General features: G+C 36.6%; 1 protein-coding gene across 5 annotated transcripts in view; it reads right to left on the reverse strand.

Moving 5' to 3' along the window:
• Positions 1-25,554, reverse strand: part of LOC108710917 (teneurin-2) — a 1,136,107-nt gene that overhangs the window by 193,792 nt on the left and 916,761 nt on the right. For all 5 annotated transcript variants that reach the window (XM_041586173.1, XM_041586172.1, XM_041586171.1 and 2 more), the window contains one exon: positions 8,904-9,099. In XM_041586173.1, the coding sequence (XP_041442107.1) occupies positions 8,904-9,099 (196 nt within the window). The remainder of the gene's footprint in view (positions 1-8,903; positions 9,100-25,554) is intronic.

Genomic DNA, 25,554 nt, shown 5'->3' on the forward strand with positions numbered 1-25,554 from the left:
TCAGGATAATGTTCAAGCATCAGTCACAAAGTGGAAATTACGCAAGACTATGACCCTAAACACACTTCAAAATCTACAAAGGCATTTATGCAGAGGGAGAAGTACAATATTCTGAAATGGCCGTCACAGTCCCCCGACTTGAATATGAATCTATGGGATGATTTGAAGCAGTCTGTCCATGCTCGACAGCCATCAAAATTTAACTGAACTGGAGAGATTTTCTATGGATGAATGGTCAAAAATACCGCCATCCAGAATCCAGAAACTCATCAAATGCTATAGAAGGTGTCTAGAGGCTGTTACATTTGCAAAAGGAGGCTCAACTAAGATCAATATCTCTGTTGGGGTGACCAAATTTATGCACCTGTCTAATTTTGTTATGATGCATATTGCTTATTTTCTGTTAATCCAATAAACTTTATGTCACCGCTGAAATACTACTGTTTCCATAAGGCATCTTATATATTAAAAGCAAACACACACACACATACATTCATTGATGCCTATTCAGAATCAGAATAGATTGGAAGCACCTGCATGACATTTAATAAATGTAAACACTGATATTTGAGAAATAATGGCTCTGTCAGTGTTTGAAACTCTTCTTTCAGTCGAAGAAAAAAAATATATGAAATAACCGCAAAAAGCTCGGAGTGAACGCATATGGATTAATAAAACAATGAATGTGTCTCATTCTTACAAAATCAATTTCATGTTGTAATACAATCATCCTTTATATGTAATGATTTTTCCAAGGCTGGGGTGTTATGTGAGTGCTTCTTTCCCAAGTTATGACCCTATTCTTCATTTTAGTGCTGAATAAAGAGGCATTTTGTGCATTCCCAGTGTAACTCACCTAAAGGTTTTTATTAACTGTTGCCTCCCCTATAGCAACTTATAACATGGACTGTGAAAGCAGGCAGCACAGAAAGGGTTAATAAAAGAAAAGCCTTTGCGTAATTGTAGTGGGAGCAAATGTTTCCCTTACACTGAACTATGTTTAGCACTGCTGTGGTTTAATTATGTCAAAATCAAATGTATGTTCAATGTCAGGGATCGAATCAAAACAACAGCTCATCCAGCATCACAAAGATGAGAATGAAATATAAAAGGCTATGAATGATAAATTCTGCAGGATTTTGGTACGACTGGGTGAAGCATGACGGTCAAGGGATAGAGTGGAAACAGTGTTCAATATTCAGCCACTTTTTATAAGCCTGAATGCTGGAAAAACACTCTGAACTATGTAGTTTTCCAAGTCAGCTACAATTTTCAATAATAAACAAAACCAGAAAACAAATGAATCACATGAATCCGATGGATTTGATTAATTTCAGTTAGGGTGCACCAAATACATCATTTTTGGATTTACCTGAAAGCTTTGGCTTTGTGTTTTCGAACACTAATTTGCATAATTAAATTTGAGGTGATTAAAATTGCACCATTCGGTAACAAACATTTCCACGTACTTACGCTGAATCCTGGGTTCGACCAAAACCTGTCTAGGTCTCTCTATATACTGTATATTGTATTTATACGTTTTCTCACTGTACTGTAGGTTTACGAGTTTGCATTTGCAACCAATGGAGCAAAAATTTTCTGCTCCCCCCCCCCCACAATAAAGCTTAAGAGGGGCCTGGTGTGCACATACTACCCTCCCCCCCAGCTACTCACCCACCTGTCCACCGGCTTTAGTTGTTCCCCACCAGCTCTCAGTGAGGAGAACAGCCGGGGAGAGTAGATTTCCATGTAACTTTAAAGGTAGCTTCCTCTATAGTTAAACCACTATTTCCAACCTGTTGACTATTTTTTTGGTGGTCTTTCACCTTCACTTATTTACCAACCTTGTTTTCCATCGCATCCATTATACATATTTTCCCATAGGTTCACCTTTGGAATCCTCTGTGAAAATATAATCAAATGTCTACTACCACTGCAGGGGTCCTCAAAGAGTTTCCAGCTATGCCCTCTCTCAAGTAATGGGTCCACCTCCTATATAGAAATATATATAGACGAGTTCAAGAATAAATATTTTGGAAAACATTTTTGTATATTCTTGCTAAATGTACAACTGTGCAATGTTCAAGGCCTTCTGGTGAAGCCTGTTTTTTATAAGATGGTTAATTCTACACTGGGCTCTAGAAAGGCTAGAATAATAAAGTAGATTTATATTGAGCACATCATCTAAAAATGATTTAATAGGCTCTCTAGCTATAGTACAAGAAAATACATGTACAGTATAAGTCTTTTTAAGCTAATTTTCTGTTTTTCTCTGCATGTACCAAATATTTTAATAACTTGTCTTACCCAGGAATTCTTGTGAATACACATTCTTTTACTGACAAATGGCTTTGCATGGATGTACTAGTGAAAAGTCGTTCTTTTCTGTATCTAAGTGCCATATTTATTACTGGTAATAGTTATACGTTAGTTTTGCATACCATATAACAAATTGTAAAAGGCTGGATGCTCATTCTATGGGGCTACATGTCACACCCAATAATATTCAGACCAGAAAAAAGTGAAGGGAGCAGGGCACACTAGTAAATATTTTATTTCATAATAGTTATATACAAAAATGAAAACCCAACGCGTTTCAACCCCATATAAGGGGTCTTCCTCAGGGGCACGTACATGGCTTGCATTTGTAATTTTTGCATGTGCACCTGACAAAGGCAAAAAAAGCCTTATATAACAGACAATTCCCCACACAGTTTGACAGAGGAGAGATCTATTAAATATATAGATGGGCTGCAGCTCACCGTTTAGTTGCTTGGTTTTGGTTATCCTGCGATAAAAGGCCTAGCCCGAAACATGTTGTGTTCTGCACATTCCCAATAAAAGATTTTGCAGTCAAAGAAAACTGCTGAGGATTTGTCCTGCACTTGGATTTCTTTTGATTGACAGAGGAGAGATCTACAAGTAAACAGAGCAATGGAATTCTCCTCTGGTGCCCAGTGCAAATGGTCTGTTCAACCAGTGATAAATGTGGCATGTCATGTTGACCAATTAAGTGCCTTTATACAGAGCATAAAGTGTATGTAACTCGAGGCCATATTTGATAAATATGGCTTACAAGGGGAGACATGTTTCGCATACCATTAGTACTAGTCTAAGCACCACTTTAAAGAAATACTGTCATGGGAATCAGTTAATAGTGCTGCTCCAGCAGACTTCTGTATGGAAATCCAATTCTCAAAAGAGCAAAAAATTTTATATTGAATTTTTAAATCTGACATGGGGCTCGACATATTGTCAGTTTCCCAGCTGCCCCAGCCACGTGACTTGTGCCTGCACTTTAGGATGGAACTACTTTCTGGCAGGCTGTTATTTCTCCTACTTAATGTAATTGAATGTGTCTCAGTGGGACTTGGCTTTTACTATTGAGTGCTGTTTTTAGATTTACCAGGCAGCTGTTATCTTTTGTTAGGGAGCTGCTATCTGGTTACCTTCCCATTCTTAGGCTGCTGTGGGGGGGGGGTAATATCACTCCAAATTGCAGTACAGCAGTAAAGGGTGACTAAAGTTTATCAGAGCACATGACTGGGGGCAGCTGGGAAACTGAAAATGTATTTGCTCTTTTGAAAAAATGGATTTCAGTTTAGAATTCTGCTGGAACAGCACTATTAACTGATGCATTTTGAAAATAAACATGTTTTCCCATGACAGTATCCCTTTAAACATTTTCTTGTTTCAAAAAAAAAAAAAAAAAAGAAGCAGCACATCCACTCGCTGTCACTAATACATACCATAGCAATAAAAACTGAATATTAAGTATAACAAGGCTTTTAGCAATACAGAATCGGAGATGTGTTAATACAAAAAAAAATATGACACAACTTGTTTTCGAGAAATGTCACACTATTTGCTCAGGGTGAATTTCATCTAACCGCGCTCTCCGTTCCTTTGCTTGAAAGCACAAGACGGTATTTTTTCGCCTCCTATATCCAAAGGTGTACTTAGCATGATCTTGGGTTGACATGTGTCTGCTGCTCCCTCTCTTATTACTGATCACAGAGTGCAGAGGCTTTCAGCTTTTTTTTTATCCTGTGTGATGAGGAAAAAATAGTTCTGATAATAGACGTATGGGCAAGAGCCTCTGAACTGAATGAAATGCTGTTGCTTTCTCTTGATATCTGTCCAATTACTGTCATTGCCTTATCTAGATGTCTACCTGGCTATTAGACCTATTACCTCTGACTCTTCAATTGTGGCCCGTCCAAGCTCATGCAAAATGCATTTACTACTAGTAGCCTTGTCACACTTTAGTATCTACATTTTGTGCATGCTTGAGAGAGCCGGCCTCGCGTGGACTCATTTCCATATCTCCGATGCAGGTAGAGGGAATCTTTTGTATTTGTTATGGAATGCGAACGCTCTGCCTCATTATAAATATAGTGACCTAGCGCATCTTGTTATTAAAGCAAAGGTCTCCGTTCATTAATCTTGTTTATATTACATGTGGAAAAAATAAGTCATTATTAACATAGTTTATTTCCAAGTGCCAACATTTTCAGCCACGTTGAACAACACACTAAGGGGAACACGAGGAAAAACAAATGGAAATAAATTAACAGAGGCAAGCTTGTACTTCTCCTGGAGGTATGTGCTTTAGGGATCCTTTGCACAATTACGAGACTGGGCGTCTGCATCTTACAAGTGCATTTTCCTATTTGAAAATTTAAAGCCCCATTTGTATGTGTAGTATAAATCGAAAATGAACCCCGTGGGAGTCTTTAGGCCCTTTATTTTATTGGGGTTAGGCTATTTCAATCATATCATCATGTCTGAATCTATTGCACTTTTATCATCATTAGAACAGCTTACAGAATAAACTGGCAAGGCAAATCAGCATTATACAGGTATGAGACCTTTTATCCAGAACAGGGTTTTCCGGATAAGGGGTCTTTCTGTTATTTGGATCATCATACTATAAAATCGTTTAAATCTGGTTTTTGCCTCCAGAAAGGATTAATTGTATCTTCGTTTGGAACAAGTACAAGGTACGGTTTTATTATTACAGAGAAAAAAGGAAATCATTTTTAAAACTTTCGATTATTTGGAACAAATGGAGTCTATAAAAGATGGCCTCCTGTAATTCATTACTTTATGGATAAGCAATCCTATTCTTGTTCTATGAATACATTAAAATGCTTCAGACAAGTTATTCAACGTCTTTGCTCAGCTGTGCGTTAACAAGGACAACAAAAACTATACAGTAACTTGCATACATTCTTTCACACCTAAAACTTCCTTTAACCACCAGCTGCCACTATTTCCCTCTTTCAGGCCCACAAGGATAAGAATTATTAAATGCATGCTTCTGTAGCAAGTCACATTGAAAGGCAAGGTATTTTTTTTTACCTTCTAGCTAATAAACTGGGTACAGTATGTGGCCACCTTGGCTTTAGATATGGTGAAATAGTGTAGAGTAGTAATAGTGGCCTACTGTATGTAGTCTCTTGTGTGGGGTGTAAATGGCGAGTCTCACTGCATACGCTCCCTTAATCAATTATTTTTAAACTGTCCCACCATATCTCCGTATCGTGAAAGCTCGGTGCTTGGTGAAGAAGGCTTCGGTATCCTCCAATACAGGTAAGTATAATAGATACAAACAGCACACGGGTCAAAAATCAAGCAGGGACAAGCCCTTGCTGCGTTTATTTGCAAAGTGCAACATTTCGGGGATGCTTGACAAAGGGGTTTACCCCGAAACGTTGCACTTTGCAAATAAACACAGCAAGGGCTTGTCCCTGCTTGATTTTTGACCCGTGTGCCGGTTATATCTATTATACTTTCCTTTATTGGAGGATACCGAAGCCTTCTTCACCGAGCTTTCACGATACGGAGATATGGTGGGACAGTTTAAAAAGGATTGATAAAGGGAGCGTAAGCAGTGAGACTAGCCATTTACACCCCACACAAGAGACTACATACAGTAGGCCACAGCACAGGCCAATAAATTCCATCCTGGACGATCTGGATAAACTGGAAATCTGACAGTTAAGTGACAGATGATTCCGTGTTGATAAATGGAAAGTTATGCACTCAACAAAGATCAAAGAAGTTTGGCAAAGCTGATAAAATCAATACAGATTAGACGAGAAAAGAGTTTTTGCAGTGAAATTGGGGAATTTTGTCCCCGCGTATTGTACTGGGAGATACATGAATTGAAAGACTTTTTATAAAGTGAGAAAATAGAGTTACTGAATTGAAAGACTTTTTATAAAGTGAGAAAATAGAGTTACTGATTACACAGTTGATCCAGGGACTGTTATTCTTTTCCTCTTGGGGCGAGGAAAGAACTTCTCGCCACCCCACAAATTGCTACATAAGGTGCCTTTCAGCTTCCTCTGGATTAACCTGCATCCCACAGACAATACTTCATTAAAAATAAACTCCAGCAGCAATTGCTGACAAATACTGTTAATCAGCCCCATAGTGCATCAGATAATTCAACTACATGAAAGCAAAAGTTGGACAGAGGAAGAAATGTTTTTATTTTAATCCCATACATACAAGTGCAGGTGGTGCGTTGCTATTCAGTAGCACGTGCACTGCAATTAACATGAATATGTTTAAATTGCACCACAGGCATATATATATACAAACAGGAGAAGTGACATAAAAGAGCAATAATAAATACCTTAAAAGTGTGCTCAATAAAAACCATGGTGGGACATCTTTGGGACTATAAATTACTAGAGAGAGACCTCATATTCATGACTGCACTTTCCACTTACTCTAAGGCCTATGGAACAGGTCACATCAAATTGTTTTTATCTTCCTTTTATTCCTAGTGTTCCCTAACCTCTTTAGAGTATAAGCTCTTGTGAGCAGGCAGTATTGTACTGCCAATGTTGCCTATTCGTTAACTCATTAAAGATAGTAAATATATGGAATGCATAGAGTTCATCTGCAGCTGTAGTTTCTAGGAATGTCCATTGTGTTCCACAATCAGTAATGTTATTGTTCATGTCCACTAACTGATAATAGTACAGTACTTTACATTGTCTAATTAAGCAGGAAAAAAAAATTTGCTTGTGAATCTTTGGCCATATTTTCCGACAGGGGATTCAGTTCTACATTGTAGTTTTTTGCTATAACAGTTAATAAACACTGTTGCCTGATGTATTCGAATAATAAAAATGATCACAATGGTGGGTTGCAATGTGTCTGTACATGTTGAATGAATATGAATTATGGATATAAAAAAATGAGCTTTATTAATGAGACTCCCTTAATAAAGCAAAACTTTGATATTCATAAGACCTGCAGACAAGTGCAAATCTTCTTATTTCCTTTGAAACTACATTTCGTAAACTGCACCCAGGGCCAGAGATGTTCCTCTTTTCTGAGAGGGGTTGCTGTTGATCAGCTTATTCCTTATAGATGGGGTCCCCAACCTTTTTTACTTGTGAGCCACATTGAAATGTAAAAAGAGTTGGAAAGCAACACAAGCATGAAAAAGTCAATAAGGGCTGCAATTGGGTTTGGTAGCCTTTATATGTACTGGCAGCCTACAGGAGGCTCTGCTTGGAAGTAAACCTGGTTTTTATGCAACTAAAACTTTCCTCCAAGCCAGGAATTCAAAAATAAGCACCTGCCACGAGGCCACTGGAAGCAACATCCAAGGGGTTGGTGAGCAACATGTTGCTTGTGAGCTACTGGTTGGGAATCACTGCCTCATAGCATGTGGTCCCTTGTACCAATCTCAGCAGGAGTTTGATGTTGGGGACACAATTCTCTTAACACCCTCTCTATGACCTTAGGTCTACTTTAAAATCATACAAACATTAAATAAACCAATAGGTTGATTTTGCTTCTAATAATGATTAATTATATATTAGTTTGGATCAAGTACAAGGTTCTGTTTTATTATTAGAGCAAGAGGTAAACGGGGGATTTCCCAAACCACGGTTGAAATTCAAAATAAACCTTTATTGCCAAGCTTACAATAAATGCCTATGAATAAGTGGCTGTGGGCAAGAAACGCGTAAGGCAGAGCATCAATTGGTCTGTATGCCTACTTTTTAATATCTATGCTGAATACAGAGCGATTTTTTCACTTTGAGAGAATGAATATATTGGAATATATTTTTGGATTTTGACTTAAGTGCCCTTTAGAGTTGGGGGCTATATTCCAGCATTTTTGGCCCTTTCTTGACAGGCCTTTATAGATTGCAGCAGTTGACTAATAGCTTTGGAAGCTTACAATAAAAAAATACAGGTATCGTCCATGAGACTTGCCTCCTAGACTATGACATGTGTGGTCACCTGACGCGTTTCATGCCTCATTCTGGCACTTCAACCGAGCTCTGAAAGAGGCATGCAACATGTTATAGAATGGCTAATGGAGAATTCCTGTATGTTTTTAATGCAAGCTTGGCAATAACGTTTTTTTTTTTGGATCCCACCTTGGGAAATCCCTACGTCTACCTCTTGTTTTACTAATCTATGTTGAATTTGGCTGGAGCGGAGACCAGCTTGCGGGAGACAAACACACGGGTAACCTGAGCATCTGACATGTGAGTGTTTGGGCTAAACTGTTTTATTATTACAGAGGAAGTGTATTGTGTTTTATTACAGAGAAATCATTTTAAAAAAATTGGATGATTTAGATAAAATTGAGTCTATAGGAGACAGCCTTTCTGTATTTCGGAGCTTTCTGGATACGTTTCCAGATAATGGATATCATACCTATATATATATATATATATATATATATATATATATATATATATATATATATATATATATATATATATATATATATATATATATATATATATATATAGCATAATGTTAGTTCAGTTCAACTTTTCTTTGACCTGTCAAACACCAGCAATAAACAGTGAAACAGATTTGAAGGCTGCTAAAGACAAAATAAATTGTAATCATACCTAAAACAACTGTACTGAATGATACAATCTCCTTGTCTTTGCCATCATTGTAAAATGCCAAGTGCCAGAAGCCAACATCCAAATACTGAACGAACACAGCTTCGTTTTGCACCAAGGTCTGGATACTGCGGCGTTCCCTCGGAGACTCCACGACACTCCATTTCTCCTTGCCGTCCAGGCGCTCCATGAAATCGTACTGCAAGCAGAATGAACGCAGGGACATTGTCACATTCCAGCTCAGCAATAAGGTACAGTCAGTTCATTGGAATATTAAAGCAGTAGAAAGAAAAAAGATCTGTTTTATACAGTGGCATAGTTATACAATGGACTTTCTCAAAGGTCGAATTTTAGAGTTATGAACTCACAACTCAAATGGTTTCTTATTTAAGAAAAAACTCAAATATAAGAAACTCGAAAACGCTAATAAATCCCTCTGAAAAAAACATCATGATCATCATGCAGGCTATTAATATCTTCAAATGGTTTAAGGGACCATTGGCTCCTACATGATCTCAACAGGTTTTAGATGGTGTATTTTTGGATTTGAGCTATTTCCAGGTTTGAAAAATTCAAGTTTTTTTCTAAAAACTCAAAAAATAGTTTCAAAAACTAGAATTTTGTGGAAAACAACTGGAACCTTAATAAACAACCCCTATAGTCTGTGCATTATAGTCTTCATCATAATTTAAAAGCAGTAATAAACGGAGATGAATTCATGATAATTGTACAGTTTCGTTATAATAAGGGGTCACAAAGGAATGCAGTAACATTCATCAGAACAGGGTGAAACTAAATGGATGTGGATCAGAATGGGTAGCGATGATGACAGCTTTAAGGTAATTTTAACTTTATACAATCTTTCATGGATGAGTATTTAGCAACAAATGTATATTTAAAAATCCACGGAGATTAAGAAATCTGATTTTTTTAAGGCATCTTTGGGCAACTAATATATATATATATACACACCTATGAGCACCACTGAACCTTATGTTTCAGTTACACGAAAGAAAGGTATTACTTTTGTTAAAGAACTAATATAGACTTTTGCTAAAAATTTCAGGAGTAATGAAAACTCCCCAATAATGTTAGAAATATTGCATCTCACATTGCATCAGCAGCCGTATTGAAAGAAAGATCTGAGAACATTCACAATAGAGGACCCAGAAACTCCATTGCTTTATCAGATAAGCAGCACAGTCCCTACTAGGACAACATGTGCAATGTTAAAATGTATTCAAATAAATGCATGGTTGCTAGGGTAACATGGACCCTAGCAACTAGATTGTTGAAATAGAGAACTGCTACATAAAAAGCTAAATATCTCAAAAACCACAAATTATAAAAAATTAAAACCAATTGCAAATTGTCTCGGAATATCACTCTCTACATCATATTAAAAGTTGCTTAAAATGCGAGCAGCCCCTTTAAGTTAACTTTTAGCATGTTATAGAATGGTACCAAGCTAAGCAACTTTTGCAGCTTTCAAATGGGGGTCAACGACCACATCTTAAAAAACAAATTGTCTGTAAGGCTACACATTTATTTTTATTGCTACTTTTAATAACTCATCTTTCTATTCAGGCCTCTCCTATTCATATTCCAATCTCTTATTCATATCAATGCATGGTTGCTAGGTTAATATTAGGGATGCACCGAATCCAGGATTCAGTTCGGGATTCGGCCAGGATTCGGCCTTTTTCAGCAGGAACCAAATCTGAATCCTAATTTGCATATGCAAATTAGGGGCGGAGAGGGAAATTGCGTGACTTTTTGTCAGAAAACAAGGAAGTAAAAAATGTTTTCCCCTTCCAACCCCTAATTTTGCATATGCAAATTAGGGTTTGGATTCGGTTCGGTATTCGGCCGAATCTTTCACGAAGGATAGTGGATTCGGTGCATCCCTAGTTGATATGGACCCTAGCAACCAGATTGCTACTGAATAATACAGATGCACCGATTCCATGATTCAGTTCAGGATTCGGCCAGGATTCAGTCTTTTTTTCAGTAGGATTCGGCCAGGATTCTGCCTTTTTCAGCAGGATTCAGATTCAGCCACGATTCTGCCAGGAAGTAAAAAAAATTAGGATTTAGATTCGGTTCGGTATTCGGCCAAACCTTTTGCGAAGGATTCGGGGGATCAGCCGTATCCAAAATAGTGGATTCAGTGCATCCCGACTGAACAAAAAACAAAATAACTAAAACAAACACGAATTTGTCTCAGAATATCACTCGCTACATCATACGAAAAGTTAAAGGCTGTTAAAAAGTTCTATTTATAATGCACATTAATTAGAACAAAATTGTGGGGCTTTGGTTCCCCTTTTCTTTTTTTTCACTAGCCACACAGATGTACCTTTTATTGATAACAAAGCAGGACGAAGTGCTGCTCTTTTGCTTCAAATAATGTAATTGCTGCAATGAAAGGAGAAATGTTTTGTTCTCTGTTTTAAAGGGAAAAAGTCATGACTGCTGCGAATCTCAGAAAAAGAAACGGGGAGATTGGGAGGGAAAACCCCGACCTCAAGTTAACTTTGACATATTCGGCTCATAAAAAAAAAAAAGATTTCAAAGGGGCAGGAAGGGTGTCAGAGTCAATTTTCTATCTGCTATTTGCCAGAGAACAAAAAGACATGGGAATGTTTCCAGGGTGCCCTTTTCCATCTTGTAAAGAACAGCACGACTGTATATATATATGTAGCCAACTGTCCTTGTTTTGCTGCCAGACACAGCCTTTGCACAGAAGCACAACAGTGGCATTTCACAGCAGTAGGGACTGCAGTAGCAAACAGAAGGCTAGGCCTGTCACTGGCAGCATCAGATATTAATATGCATATAGTGACACCGCTCACCGACACTGGATAGCTTAGTCCTTTCAGCATTCCCTCCATTCAGCTTGTCCATTCATTTTTAATAATGTTTATCTATGAAGAGTTCATTGGAATATTTTCAGGACAATGATACTGTTTACTTTTAACATTTGAACTTAACTCCATTGGTTAGCCTTATGTGATATCTCCTTGGCTTTCCCACTCAGAATTTCAGCCCATTATCACAAGTATAAACAGGCAAGTCTGAGCAAAATGGCAGTAAGTGCGGAAGTTTTGCAAGTTAGACATGTCATCTGCCACTGGGGAAGAGGAGCTTCCAAAAGCCACTGCCCTTTGCTTGCATATTAAATATAGTATGGTAGAGGTATTCTGGGGCCTATTATCCAGAATGCTCGGGACTAGTGATGGACGAATCCGTTCAGTTTTGCTTAGACGAAAAATTGGCAAAATCCATGGAAAAAAATTGACGTGCGTCAAAATTGCCGCACGCATTAAAAATTGTCGTGTGTCACAATTATTCGGGCGCCCACTGACTTTAGTGCATTTGGACCAAATAGTCACGCTCGTGATGCTCGTTAAAATCTTTTCACAGTCAATGGGCGCCAAAATATTTTAACGAGCATCAATTTTTATACGCATGACTATTTGGTCCAAATGCAATAAAGTCAGTGGGCGTCCGAGTAATTGTGACACACAAAATTTTTATGCATGCGGCAATTTTGACTCACGTCAAATTTTTTTTTTTTATTCGCTTGCGCCGAAATGCGGAAATCTGCTGCGAATTCGTGTCTGCCATCGTGACTTGGGACCAGGGGTTTTCTGGATAAGTGATCTTTCTGTAATTTGGATCTTCATACCGTAAAAAGGGTGGTTCACCTTTAAGTTACTTTTAGCATGTTATAGAACGGCAAATTCTAAGCAACTTTTCAATTGGCATTCATTATTATTTTTTTTATTGTTTTTGCATTATTTGCCTTCTTCTCCTGACTTTTCCAGCTTTCAAATGGGGGTCACTGACCCCATCTAAAAAAAAACAAATGCTCTGTACGGCTACACGTTTATTGCTATTGGTACCTTTTTAGTACTCATCTTTCTATTCAGGTCTCTCCAATTCATATTTCAATATGAATTGGAAATGCGGAAATCTGCTGCAAATTCGTGTCTGCCATCATGACTCGGGACCAGGGGTTTTCTGGATAAGTGATCTTTCTGTAATTTGGATCTTCATACCTTAAAAGGGTGGTTCATCTTTAAGTTACTTTTAGCATGTTATAGAACAGCAAATTCTAAGCAACTTTTCAATTGGCGTTCATTATTATTATTATTTTTTTTTATGGTTTTTGCATTATTTGCCTTCTTCTTCTGACCTTTCCAGCTTTCAAATGGGGGTCACTAACCCCATCTAAAAAAAACAAATGCTCTGTAAGGCTACACGTTTATTGCTATTGGTACCTTTTTAGTACTCATCTTTCTATTCAGGTCTCTCCAATTCATATTTCATTTGCTTATTTAAATCAATGCATGGTTGCCGGGGTAATTTAGACCCTAGCCACCAGATTGCTGAAATTTGATTAATTGGCAAAAATGGAGATTATGGGAGATGGAATTCCCGTAACTCAGAGCTTTCTGGATAACGGGCTCCCGGATGCCATTGCTGTATATATAAGATGATGAAGGGTTGTGAAAATGTCTACAGAGTTTACTTAGCCTTATCAGGACTATAAAATCTGGAAATAACACCTTGAGATTTTTTTTTTAAAGTGTTTTAAATCTTAGCCTCTGACCCCAAAAATACTAGCCTCAAACATCATGTGCTGTATAAGCGATAGTAGTTTTACAATAAATGGCAATGTAGTTTCAATCTGTACCTGTACAGTTATGGGATCTGCTATCTGGAAACCCGTTATCCAGAAAGCTCTGAATTACAGGACTCAACAAGTAAATTAAATTTTTAACAATTTGTAATAATAATCTCTGTTACCATAAAACAGTAATTAATTCTTATCAGAGGCAAATTTAATCCTATTGGATTTATTTAATATTTACATGATTTTTTTTTAGCAGACAAAGTGTGGGGATCCAAATTACGGAAAAAACCCTTATCCAGAAAATGCCAGGTCCAGAGCATTCTGGATAACAGGTCCCATACCTGTATTTCAATTTTGCTATCCTTCTCTTTAATTCTGTGACTTTGTATCCATATGTAATACAGCGAATATAAAATAATAGTAAACAATGAAGCAGCCCTCTAGGGATAAAAAAATGTATTATTACTTTTTTCCAGTCTATGAGCCCAAAGATATAATAGGCTTCCTTATATAATGATAGAGCTGAATTCATTCACATTATAGTATTGTCCCAGTTCAGTTTCTTTATTCGCTTCCCAAACAAGCAGCGTAATGTTCTCTCTATAACACATTAGCTTTGTTACCAAACCTTGCAGTCTACCTGACAATGAATTAAACAGATTTGGAATGACTTGTACAAGTAATGTTGCATTTCCAATACAGTTATGAAGAGTCTCTGCACACGAGCAGTTGTCAGACCTCATAAAACAAATGTCTTTTTTTTTTCTGAAAGCTACAGGATCTCCAATAAATTTTCAGCTACCTGATTTTTGCACCAGTGTCAGAATTATTAAGAAGCAGCTTCTAGATTTGCTTCAATGTTATTTTGTCACTCAAAAATAAGTTGTTTCCCCTTACATTAAAGGGGAAGCACAACCTGTTCATAAGCAGAGTTTATCTACAATGCATCTTTAATGTTTATTACTCACAAAGTCCAGCTGCTTTACAATGATCACTACTAGATAGCACTGCCTGTTGAATTGTTCTGTTTCCTTATTACCTGATCTTGTTGTTGCAATATACTATGATTATTATAGACTCAGTGGCACTATGCATTAAAAACTAATGGACATGACCCATATGTTATAAAATGCACTAAGTTTGCCCAGGAGCAGTAACTAGTGATGGACAATTAAATTTGTCCGTCACAAAATCACGGCAAATTTCCACATTTTGGCGCTGGCGAATAAATTAGCGTGAAAATTCTAAAATTTTTGGATGCACGTACGAAAAGTCCCTTGTGTCAAAATCGTTGCGCGTCAACAGTATTCAGACGCCTATTGGCTTTAACGCCGGCGTCAAAGTTGACATGAGCGGCTTTTCGGACCCATGTCCAAAATTGGACGCGGGCTTCCATTTTCAAGTTTCACGAATTTTGCTGGAAATTCGCTAATTTTTTGACGAAGCGAAATGGGAGAAATTTGCCCATCACTAGCAGTATCCCATAGCAACCAATAAAATGTTTGTCTTTTTAAACAGGTGACTACAGGGTTATTACTCCTGGGCAAACAGAACATTTTATTACATCACCCCCATGGTGTTTTATTATTGACGGAATATTCCATGTGCATATACTACACTGTGCCCTCACAAGTTAATGTCTAGATGAAAGCTTTCCAACTTGAGGCCCTCAAAGGAATTATTCCGGTCGCCCAGCCTGCTCAAATAATAGTAATAATTATAAAATAATCTGGCCCTTAAACATGTGGTATTAGGAATAATGTCCCTCTGCATTTAAAAGTTTAAATAGCACTGGATTAAGGTATAGGAATTTTTTAGGTATTAAGTATTAAAAAATTTATAATAGTATGATACAGGTACAGGAGCTGTTATCCAGGTGAACAACCCCTTTAAGTCTACTAGAAAATAATGTAAACATTAAATAAACCTCTTAATATAAACTAAAAATCTTAGTTAATAAACTAAAATCTTGGTTTGGATCAAGTACAGGGTACTGTTTTATTATTACAGAGAAAAAGGAAATCATTTTTAAAAATTTGGATTATTTGGACAAAATGGAGCCTAAGGGAGACAGCCTTTCTGTAATTCAGAGCTTTCTGGATAACAGATCCCATACCTATACCACCAATACATCCATGCTCACAGTGAAACACAAATGCATATACACACACATAACCTGCCAAACATAATTAACATTAAACCTTAGCAACATAATACAATGCATACAGCATCTTCCCGATGCGCTTCAATCTGCCTAATGCTATACATTTTTATTGGGGTTATCCAAGGCCTTTCTTATGGCTTACAATATGTCATTATTATTGAACTACATAAATACTTGCACTGCTTTTTTGAGCAGAATCATAATTTGTAGGAATTTTATGTATAATTTAATAGAAAATCACACTACACATAATTAGGTACAAAGTGTCTTCCAAAGACTGGAAGGTGCCACATTTCACTAAAAAACCAATTATAACTACCAGACTCTCCATTTAATGGGGGAAGAAAGGTCCATAGAATAGAAGGATAACTATCCTGTAAAATCCAGTGAAATATGCCTGTAGTTTCTATACATCATAAAATTAATTTCACAACTGAGAGCTTTGTTAAAAGTTTTGCAGGAAGTGCCAATGACTGACTCATAAGAAATTCCTAATTACCCTCTGACTTTGCAATGGTCCCACTGAAATTTTCGCGGATTTATAGCTCATTACCGCTGCAATATGACTAGTTTTACCGGTGCGTTTTCAAAGTAGCTGCCCAAGGTCAAAGCTGAATCAGTGCCCCAGGAGCTTACAATCAAATCTAAATAACTGAAGCCTGAAAACACAGTACACTAAAATCATTACAAGCCCACAACTCAATTATTTGGCAGACTTATGAAAATATGTCTGCGTCCTGCTTCTAAAATGCAAGAACAGACCAGTACATAAATATTTTCATTTAAAGCAAATGCCGGATGTAAAAATTGAAATATGTGCATTGATCAGAGCCCAATATGAAATATAATGCAAGCATTTATATAAGATAATAACTTTGTGTTTGTCAGGAGATGTCTGTGTGGCAGATCATGGCACAATATAACATTTATAAAAAATAATTCCAGCAGCCAGTTTGATAACTAACAGCAGAAAACTTGAACTTAATCATCATACATTACACAGACCACCCAATTAAAAAGACGTCATCAATAAAACCAACAGTCTTCTATGGAAAGCAGGATCTGGACCCTGATAAAGATACAGCCCTAAACCAAGATGGTGGTTGACAGAGGAACAAAAAACATGATTTGCCTGTAAGCATGTATGACTCAGATCTGTCCAAAAATACTCTAAAAAGGCCCTCAAGAAACAGAAAACTAAATTAAAATAGTTAGAATCTGATTTTAAAAAATATGCCAGACAAGATATTGGTACATCATGACATGCTCCCTGACTCCTAGGCCCTATCACTTCTTTAATAAAATGCCAGATCACAATGTAAGGCTCATGGGAGGTGATAAAGAAGCTTATGGCCAGCAAACCACAGCTTCAAGTCAAGTGTGTTGCACCTTTTGGGTGCTGAGGGAATCCTGGAGCTGCTGCAACCTCAGGGCCAGGCAATAGGTTTAATGAATGGGGTTTTATGCAAAACTGACTGTGCAGAAATTCTTGCGGACACTTTTGATCATAATGGACTCCTAGGGAGTTTGGGGGACAGAGGTCTACCCCTGGATATAGCTTCTGAAAGCTAACATACCAGGGTTTTAAAAGAAATTATTGATATAGGTTTAATAAAAACAACAGTAAAAATAACACCAGCTTTTAATAGTTCAGCTAGACAAATTAAAAACAAAAACAATACATGATAGTATAATCACATTTCATTAGTTCATGTTTAAAATTAACGTAACGTTGGTCAACTTTTGGGTCTATCAAATGTTTTAAAGATAATGGTTAATGTCACGTCCTAATTTTTACTATTATTTTTTTCCCCTGAATCCCTCGATTTTTTTGACGAAAAGTCAGAATTTTTTAGATTTTTGCCATATAAGACCGAAATAGTTGGATTTTCTTACTAATTCCAGTGCAGACCACAGAAACTTCCAAATAGGATAAGGACTTATATACAACCTCTGCAGGTATGAGTATTTTTGGATTCTGACTTTTTGCATCCTTGGGGTATAATAAATCTCAAAAAATGTGAGGTTTTTTTTCCACAAAAAAATTCAGATTTCATAGTTTAAAAAAAACTAGAATTTTTCGAGTTTTTTGGATTCAGACTTTACTAAATAGAGGCTGGTTTAGATGTTTAAATAAACAAAGTTGGTCTAAGTCACAAAGGTTAGGTATCATTAAGTATATAATCATATATATATATATATATATATATATATATATATATATATATATATATATATATATATATATATATATATATATATATATATATATATAATCTACTCAAAATATTGTTCAGATGCGATTTTGACCATCCACAGCTAGCTGAATGCTGCCCAGAGATCTGCAGGCTAAAAGCTTGATTTTAGGGATGCACCGAATCCAGGATTCAGTTCGGGATTCGGCCTTTTTCAGCAGGATTCGGCCGAATCCTTCTGCCAGGCCGAACCAAATCCAAATCCTAATTTGCATATGCAAATTAGGGGCAGGGAAGGGAAATCGCGTGACTTTTTGTCAGAAAACAAGGAAGTAAAAAATGGTTTCCCCTTCCCACCCCTAATTTGCATATGCAAATTAGGGTTCGGATTTCGGTTCGGTATTCGGCAGAATCTTTAGCAAAGGATTCAGGGGTTCGGTCGAATCCAAAATAGTGGATTCGTTGCATCCCTACTTGATTTGGAACAATCCAATTAAAAAGTTGAGTAAGAGAACGTGGTCTTTTACTTGGGAATCTATTAGTAATTTAATTAAAAGCCATCATATACTAGAAATTATTTTAAAGGAATATGCAATGTCTGTCTTTTCCCTAAAAAGACAAAACAGCCAAGCAGGGTTTTTTTTTACGTTAAGCCAGTGGAATAATTTTCAATTTCCATTCCTACTAACATTTATTACTTGCAAGATTGCTACTGCGCTAGCATAACGGTGGCGTGAGTTAAGAAATTCAATAAGTAACTTTATGTCCTTTTTCATGGTTATTACTAATTCAGCTATAATGAGCCTATTAGCATTTTACTGATGGCAGAAAAATAAATAGGTGAGGAAAGTGCTAAAACAGTTTGAGTACTTCTGAAAATGTATTGCACTGTTTCTTGTTGTTAAAAAAAACAACAAATTATTCTAGAAACCCAGAGTTTTTCAAAGCAGAACTCCAAGGTTTTTATGCAAAGACATATGCATAAAAATGAATTAATCGGTAACATTTAGGTTTCATAAAAAAATATCTTCTATGAGTGAAACCTGCTGATTTCTTTTCATTGTTCAGGTGCAATAAGAAGAGTATTAACTGAATAACTGTTACACATAGCACCCTCATAATGGAATCGTTGTCTCTGCTGTCCCACATACTTTCTTGGCATGATTGTCTTAGTATATAACTATGGAGATCATGCCATAATTATGTGCCCAATGCCATATTCTAATGGACTTTTAGATCATAGTATATCCATCAACCTCAAAATCTCAACATGTTTGTCTGCATCACAAAGTTGTGTTTACTAATTATAACATTTTGCTTTAGAAATACATAGGAACCCAAATATGTACAGTTTTATGAAAATGCCTCCTAAACACAAAAAAAAAAAAAGGATTTTTGAGCAGTTCCGCAGATTTTTTTTAGGAAAGCAAAACAGAATACATTTGCTTATCACTAATCCACATTTTTGTCAAATATTGCATATTTTTTTACGATTACCCAAATATAAAGCATGTGTAAATACTGCATACACATTTTGACATGGTTGATACTTTTGGACCCTGCAAACGGAACACACTTCCCAGGTAGGGGGGAATTATTTCATTAAAAACCTTTTCAATAAGTTCACTTTAAAAACCATTGATGTGAGAAAATTAAACGTTCCAAAGAATTCAAAAATTGGTAAATATGCCTGTTTTAAACTACAGAATCTTTGCTGAAAATGTTGTAAAAACTTTTGAAAAATCAACTCAAAATCCGTTGAATGTATTTGCATTATTTCTGGTATGTTTAGTCATCTTTTCTATTTTATTGATATATCTCACCAAGTTTGTTAAGGTCAGTGAGACCTTATACATCTCCTCAACCTGACATTTTAAGCCCAGCCAAATGATACTGCCTATATTTAGAAAAAAAAATGCTGTTTAGAAATGATGCAGAAAGTTTTAAAGGGAAAAAGAGGCTAAGCTCATATATCAGTTAGACCCTAACCCATTTTAGGCATTTGCTGGTTACTGGCTTTGAAAGGCAGTTTAAAGCAATAAAGTCACCAGGTTGTGTATCAAAACCATTCATAAGGAGTTTGGTAATATCTGCCAAATCTGCTTCATTGGATTCATTTATAGTAGCCAAAACATGAAAGTAAAGAAACAGAAAAGTAAGCAAGCAGAAACATGAAAGTAAATCTAACTGATTGATAAGGTGACTACCTTATACATCGTTAGTAAATAAGGCCCAGTGTGTCTTCAGTTGGCCACATACAAAAGTAATTTTCAGTATGCGTATGTCAGATCAACCCATTTTTGTCTTATTACACTAATCTTGTGAGCTGATTGGTCATAATCAGTTCCTTGGTCATCCTATGAGTTGGTTAGTTTATTGTTTTGAGATTAATTGGCCAAATGGTTTGTTGGAAACTCACACATTAATAATTAACCATAAAGTTTCTATTTACTTTTATTAGTATAAATAGATTGATAGATGATAGATAGATAGATAGATAGATAGATAGAAATAGATAGAGAGAGAGAGAGAGAGAGAGAGAGAGAGAGAGAGGAGAGGGAGAGAGAGAGAGAGAGAGAGAGGGAGAGAGAGAGAGAGAGAGGGAGAGAGAGAGAGAGAGAGAGAGAGACAGACAGACAGATAGATAGTTAGATAGATAGAGATAGATAGATGATAGATAGATGATAGATAGATGATAGAGAGATAGATAGATAGATAATAGATAGATAGATAGATAGATAGATAGATAGATAGATAGATAGATAGATAATAGATAGATGATAGATAGATGATAGAGAGATAGATAGATAGATAGATAGATAGATAGATAGATAGATAGATAGATAATAGATAGATAGATAGATAGATAATAGATAGATAGATAGATAATAGATAGATAACATATAGATAGATAAGGTGCATTTAAACTAACCCTGCTGTCTGTCATAGACTGTAATATGGAGCATCTAAAAGTGCCAGTAGGTTACAGCCTAAAAATAATTGAATGTTTATTTTTAGCCCAAAAACTACGAATACAGGCACATTTAGGCAGTTTGCATTAGAGACAAATAGAGGTGGCAGGGGTGGTTCGGTAATTTCTTCGCTGGTTGAAATATGACAGAAGCGAAAAAAACCATGCCTACAGCCTAATTACTTACTCTAAATATTTACATACCCTGGACAAAACCCCTCAAAACAAAGCAGCAGACCTATGCTTAATTTATTTAGTATATCAATAGGTTGCCGCTGCTTCCTTTAAAGTAGCAGATAAATAACAAGCTTGATGTTTTGACAATCACACTGGAATATTATAGACTTCACAAACATGTTTTTAAAGCAATTTTAGACTGACATTGCCTGCCTGGGGAAATTACTGTTTCACTAAGCGTTTGTCAAGAAGATTACTTAAAAGAATAATTAGTAGTTAAAATAATGTATGCAAAGCGCGTTGATCATTCTAGGAATGTAAAAAATTCAACGGCCCACAAAATCGGCACAAGTTGAGCTTTCATGATTACGCTTTGCTACTTGCAAACTTTTTGCTGCATGTGCAAAGGCAACATATGGCATGGATATTTTTTCAAGTGGTTAATTTGCTTTTGTCGAGGTGATGTTCATAATCCACTTAAAGAGAAACCTAACCATGAGAAAGTACTACATGGCCAGTCAAGCAGCATCTCCTGTCAGTTTGATTAAATGTCTCTTCTGGAAAAGTTTCCAATGGTACTTTAAAACAAAAGGTCTACACTAATACACTATACATTGTACAATTGCCATATTATCTTGTAAACGTATTCGTACCATTGACTAATTCTCCCATTTATACGGAAATATTGCCTTTTGGGATTGTTTTATTTTCAAAACATTGACACTCAAAATGTGTTTTTTTGAGAGAGAGGAAAACCTTAACAAAAATTAATGAATAAGTATTCAATTTCAGAGGGGTCGACACTGAAGACAGCAGCAATAAAAAGCTGACATTTCTTGCTGGCTACATGCTGTTCTACTCAGCTGGCTTTGGCAGCACTTGCTGACTCCCCAACGCGTGCTGTCAATTTGATCTCAGATGGCAGGGCAGGCTCAGCAGGTGGTCTAATCGAAGGATAACTGCAAACTAAAGCAAAAACTTTTTGCTTCAGTCCTTTCCAAAAGCTCCATGTTGACTTTTGGTCAAATCTAGAGGGGGCCTGGAATTTACAGTTATTATGGTAACAGATGGGCAGGCTTGTCTGAAGCTCTCTCACCCAACAGGTTCCTTAAAGTTTAATAAGGCTCTCTGGAAACAAGTGGTCACTAAAATCAATTAAGGGACAATGCAGAATAAAATTCTCTTGAGAAATACATGCCGGCAACCTAACAGAACCTAACTAAAACCATGTTTTAGCTGATCCAGAGGAACTAGATATTATTTGCAAAATCGAAGACCATAGATTCAGTTTGATGAGAAAACCATATCTGCTAGAGTTTCACCTAGAATTTGTGGACTTTAACAATGACCTACATTTTTTTCACTGGATTGAATCCAACCTGATTCCAGTTTGGGCAATGGTGAACTTGCAAAGAGTTTGAAATAACCGTATGAAGTGGTAAAGAAAACATAATACAGGTATGGGACCTCTTATCCAGAATGCTTGGGACCTGGGGTTTCCCTGATAATGGATCTTTCCGTAATTTGGATCTTTATACCGTAAGTCTACTAGAAAATCAAGTAAACATTAAATAAACATTAAATAAACCCACCAGGCTAGTTTTGCTTCCAATAAGGATTCATCTTAGTTTGGATCAAGTACAAGGTACTGTTTTATTATTACAGAGAAAAAGGAAAACATTTTTACAAATTTGGGTTATTTTGAATCTATGGGAGATGGTCTTTCCGTAATTTGAAGCTTTCTGGATAATGGATCCTATACCTGTAAATCATATGTTCTATATACTGGAATACAAATGCTTTCTACAAGTGAAGATTTCAAATCTCTTCTTTTACAAATTAGGTAACATACGTTTTGAACTATTAGAAGAAAATCTAAAGCAACTGCTGTGTAATCATTGAAGATGTCTCACTACTCATCCGAGCAGCTTCTTCAGTTCTGACTGGTACAGGAACTACTTGCCATATAAACTCTTCCAATAATCCAATCACAATGGCGTAATGTAATTATCCGGAGCTCAGATGAGTAGTGAAACGTCTTTAGGGATTACTCAAGCAAGTCCAGTTGCTCTAGATTTACTTCTAATAGATATAACCATGAACTGGATGAATTTAAACCTTCATAGATGCATTGTGATCAAATGAAACATTTCAAATAAATGTAAAAAGGAAGTCAAGGGAAAAGGTAATCACGAAAATTAAATGTGCAGAGTTGTTAAGGTTATCATCACTGAATGATGAATCCCTAAAAAGTAATTTCTGATCTAAGTTACTGATGGAAACCATCAGTATCTGGATATCCAAACACAGACATTTCTAAACCTTTGTCACATTCTTTTTACTTTCTTATTACAGTCAACACACAACAACAGAGTTGAAACAAGACTTTAAGAAATACATATAAGGTTACCAGTAATGTCAATTTGAATGTGATCATTTGGACTCACAAATCTAAAAATAAAGTCTTTAGTCAGGATCCATCATAATACTAACAATAAATCTATCTGGGTCCAAGCAAGATTGGAAGTGAGCCTTACAAGTGCTTCCTGGCATATGTCTCATACTGTATGTCCCTAGCTGAATAAATCAAATTTGCTTGGTAAGTCTTACTTCTGCTTTCATATATTTATTTAAAATACTTTATGATACAATTGGTTTCAACTCTAGTTATATTAAAAAATAAAAGCATCAGGTCTAAGCAATTTTTAACAGACAAGGAACATGATTTCTAGCTCATCTTTTGGCTGCCCTGAGACAGTATATTTAATTTTCAAAATAAGGTAACATGTATCAGAGTGACAATTCACTGAGAATACACAATTGAAAATTCCACAATCGTGTATGAAATTTTTATACTTATTGATAGGGATTTCTATCAATTAAGAAGTGTTAAGAACTGATGTGCAGAAAGTGGCACAAAGCTCCATGGGGCAAATTCACTAAGATTCGTAGCTGCGCCAGCGTCCGCTTTGCCGCACTTTGCCAGGCGTATTTTCGCCAGCGCTACGCAAATTCACTAAAATCCGAAGTTGCGCTCAGGGGAAGCATAAGGTTGCGAAGTTGCACTAGCGTTAATTTGCCAAGCAAAGCGAAGTTACGCTAGCGATGCTTAATTTGCATACAGCGCCAAATTGAAGTTACAATGGAGGTATATGTAGCATCACTACATATGCCTGGGAAACCTTCAAAACAGCAAATAAAATTTTTCTTTTGCCCTACACATGTGCCCATTGTATAGTTAAGGTGCCATGAGTTAGGAAATGTAGGGGGGAAGGAGGGTATCCCCAAAAAAAAAATTCGATCTTTTTCAGCCTATCACCCATAAAAAAAGAAAAAACGTCAGCGTTTTTTGGGACTTAGAAATTTTTTTGACTTTTTTTGAAGCAATCCCTATCTACTCTATTGCACTTCGCCTGTTCTAAGGTGGCGAAGGAAGTCTGGCGTAAAAGGTAGTGTTCAGAAAAATGTGCACGTCAGTGAATTTGCGTAGTTACGTAGTTCGCCAGGCGTAAGGGTGCGAAGTAACACTAGCGAATTTACGCTAGTGTCCCTTAGTGAATCAGCGAGTTAACGAAAATGTGCTACGCTAGCGAATTAACGCTAGCGTTAGGTGCTTCGTCCTTTAGTGAATTTGCCCCCATGTGTTTTGGCCACAACATACTTTGCATCTGGTGCCTTAAGGTGCAACTCTTTGCACTCTGAGAATGAAGCACAAACAGTTGAGCCTCTCTGTATACTGCACTGCATTACTGAGTGATGGCCATGGACAGAACAAGGACATTTTTTGGCATGCTCCTACTTTAATTATAATTCAAAAAGTGTAGAAGTGTCTAGAGATGCAATGGAGCCCTATATTTAATGCCTTCTCAGGGACCGCATAAAGTGCAGAACTCCCTTGAGTGCTGTGTTTGGTTTATGGGCTCTTGAGGAACAATATTCTAGGTCACTGGTCCTTTATTACACTTTGTACTTGTGTATGTTGAGGGGGGCTGGTGGACATGAATAGCACTACTAAGATAAAGCTATGCTTTTCCTACTGGGCTATTGCTGCAAACTTTGCTCTTATTCTAGCCATGTAGTCATATGTAGTCATCATGTAGCATTTACAAAGCTGAGGATATCAGGGCAGACATCTAACTGCTTATATGAGTTCAAATTACCTTGAGAGGGGTGGCAGGGATCTGAAAGACTAGTAGTTCAACTGGTGGAGCATCTGGATTTTGGCAATTCATTAATGGTAACAATAGTAACAGCATAGCACAAAGAGATTAACTCTGGCACAGGTGATTGGATCCTTCTGAGACATGTAAAGGTGTTTCTTTTGATATGAGAAGACAAATTAAATTCCTTTGTGAGTGAATATACCTTAGCGATCAGCAAATTAGACATAATTAGAGTACATAGTGTACATAGTGACAAGGTCACTTATATAGGTCTTCTCTCTTGATCCCTCAGAGATTTAACTTGCATAAAGTGGTGCTTAGTTGGTAAACTAAGTTTGTAGA

The sequence above is a fragment of the Xenopus laevis genome, chromosome 3L (assembly GCF_017654675.1).
Source record: "Xenopus laevis strain J_2021 chromosome 3L, Xenopus_laevis_v10.1, whole genome shotgun sequence".
Classification (NCBI taxonomy): Eukaryota; Metazoa; Chordata; class Amphibia; order Anura; family Pipidae; genus Xenopus; species Xenopus laevis.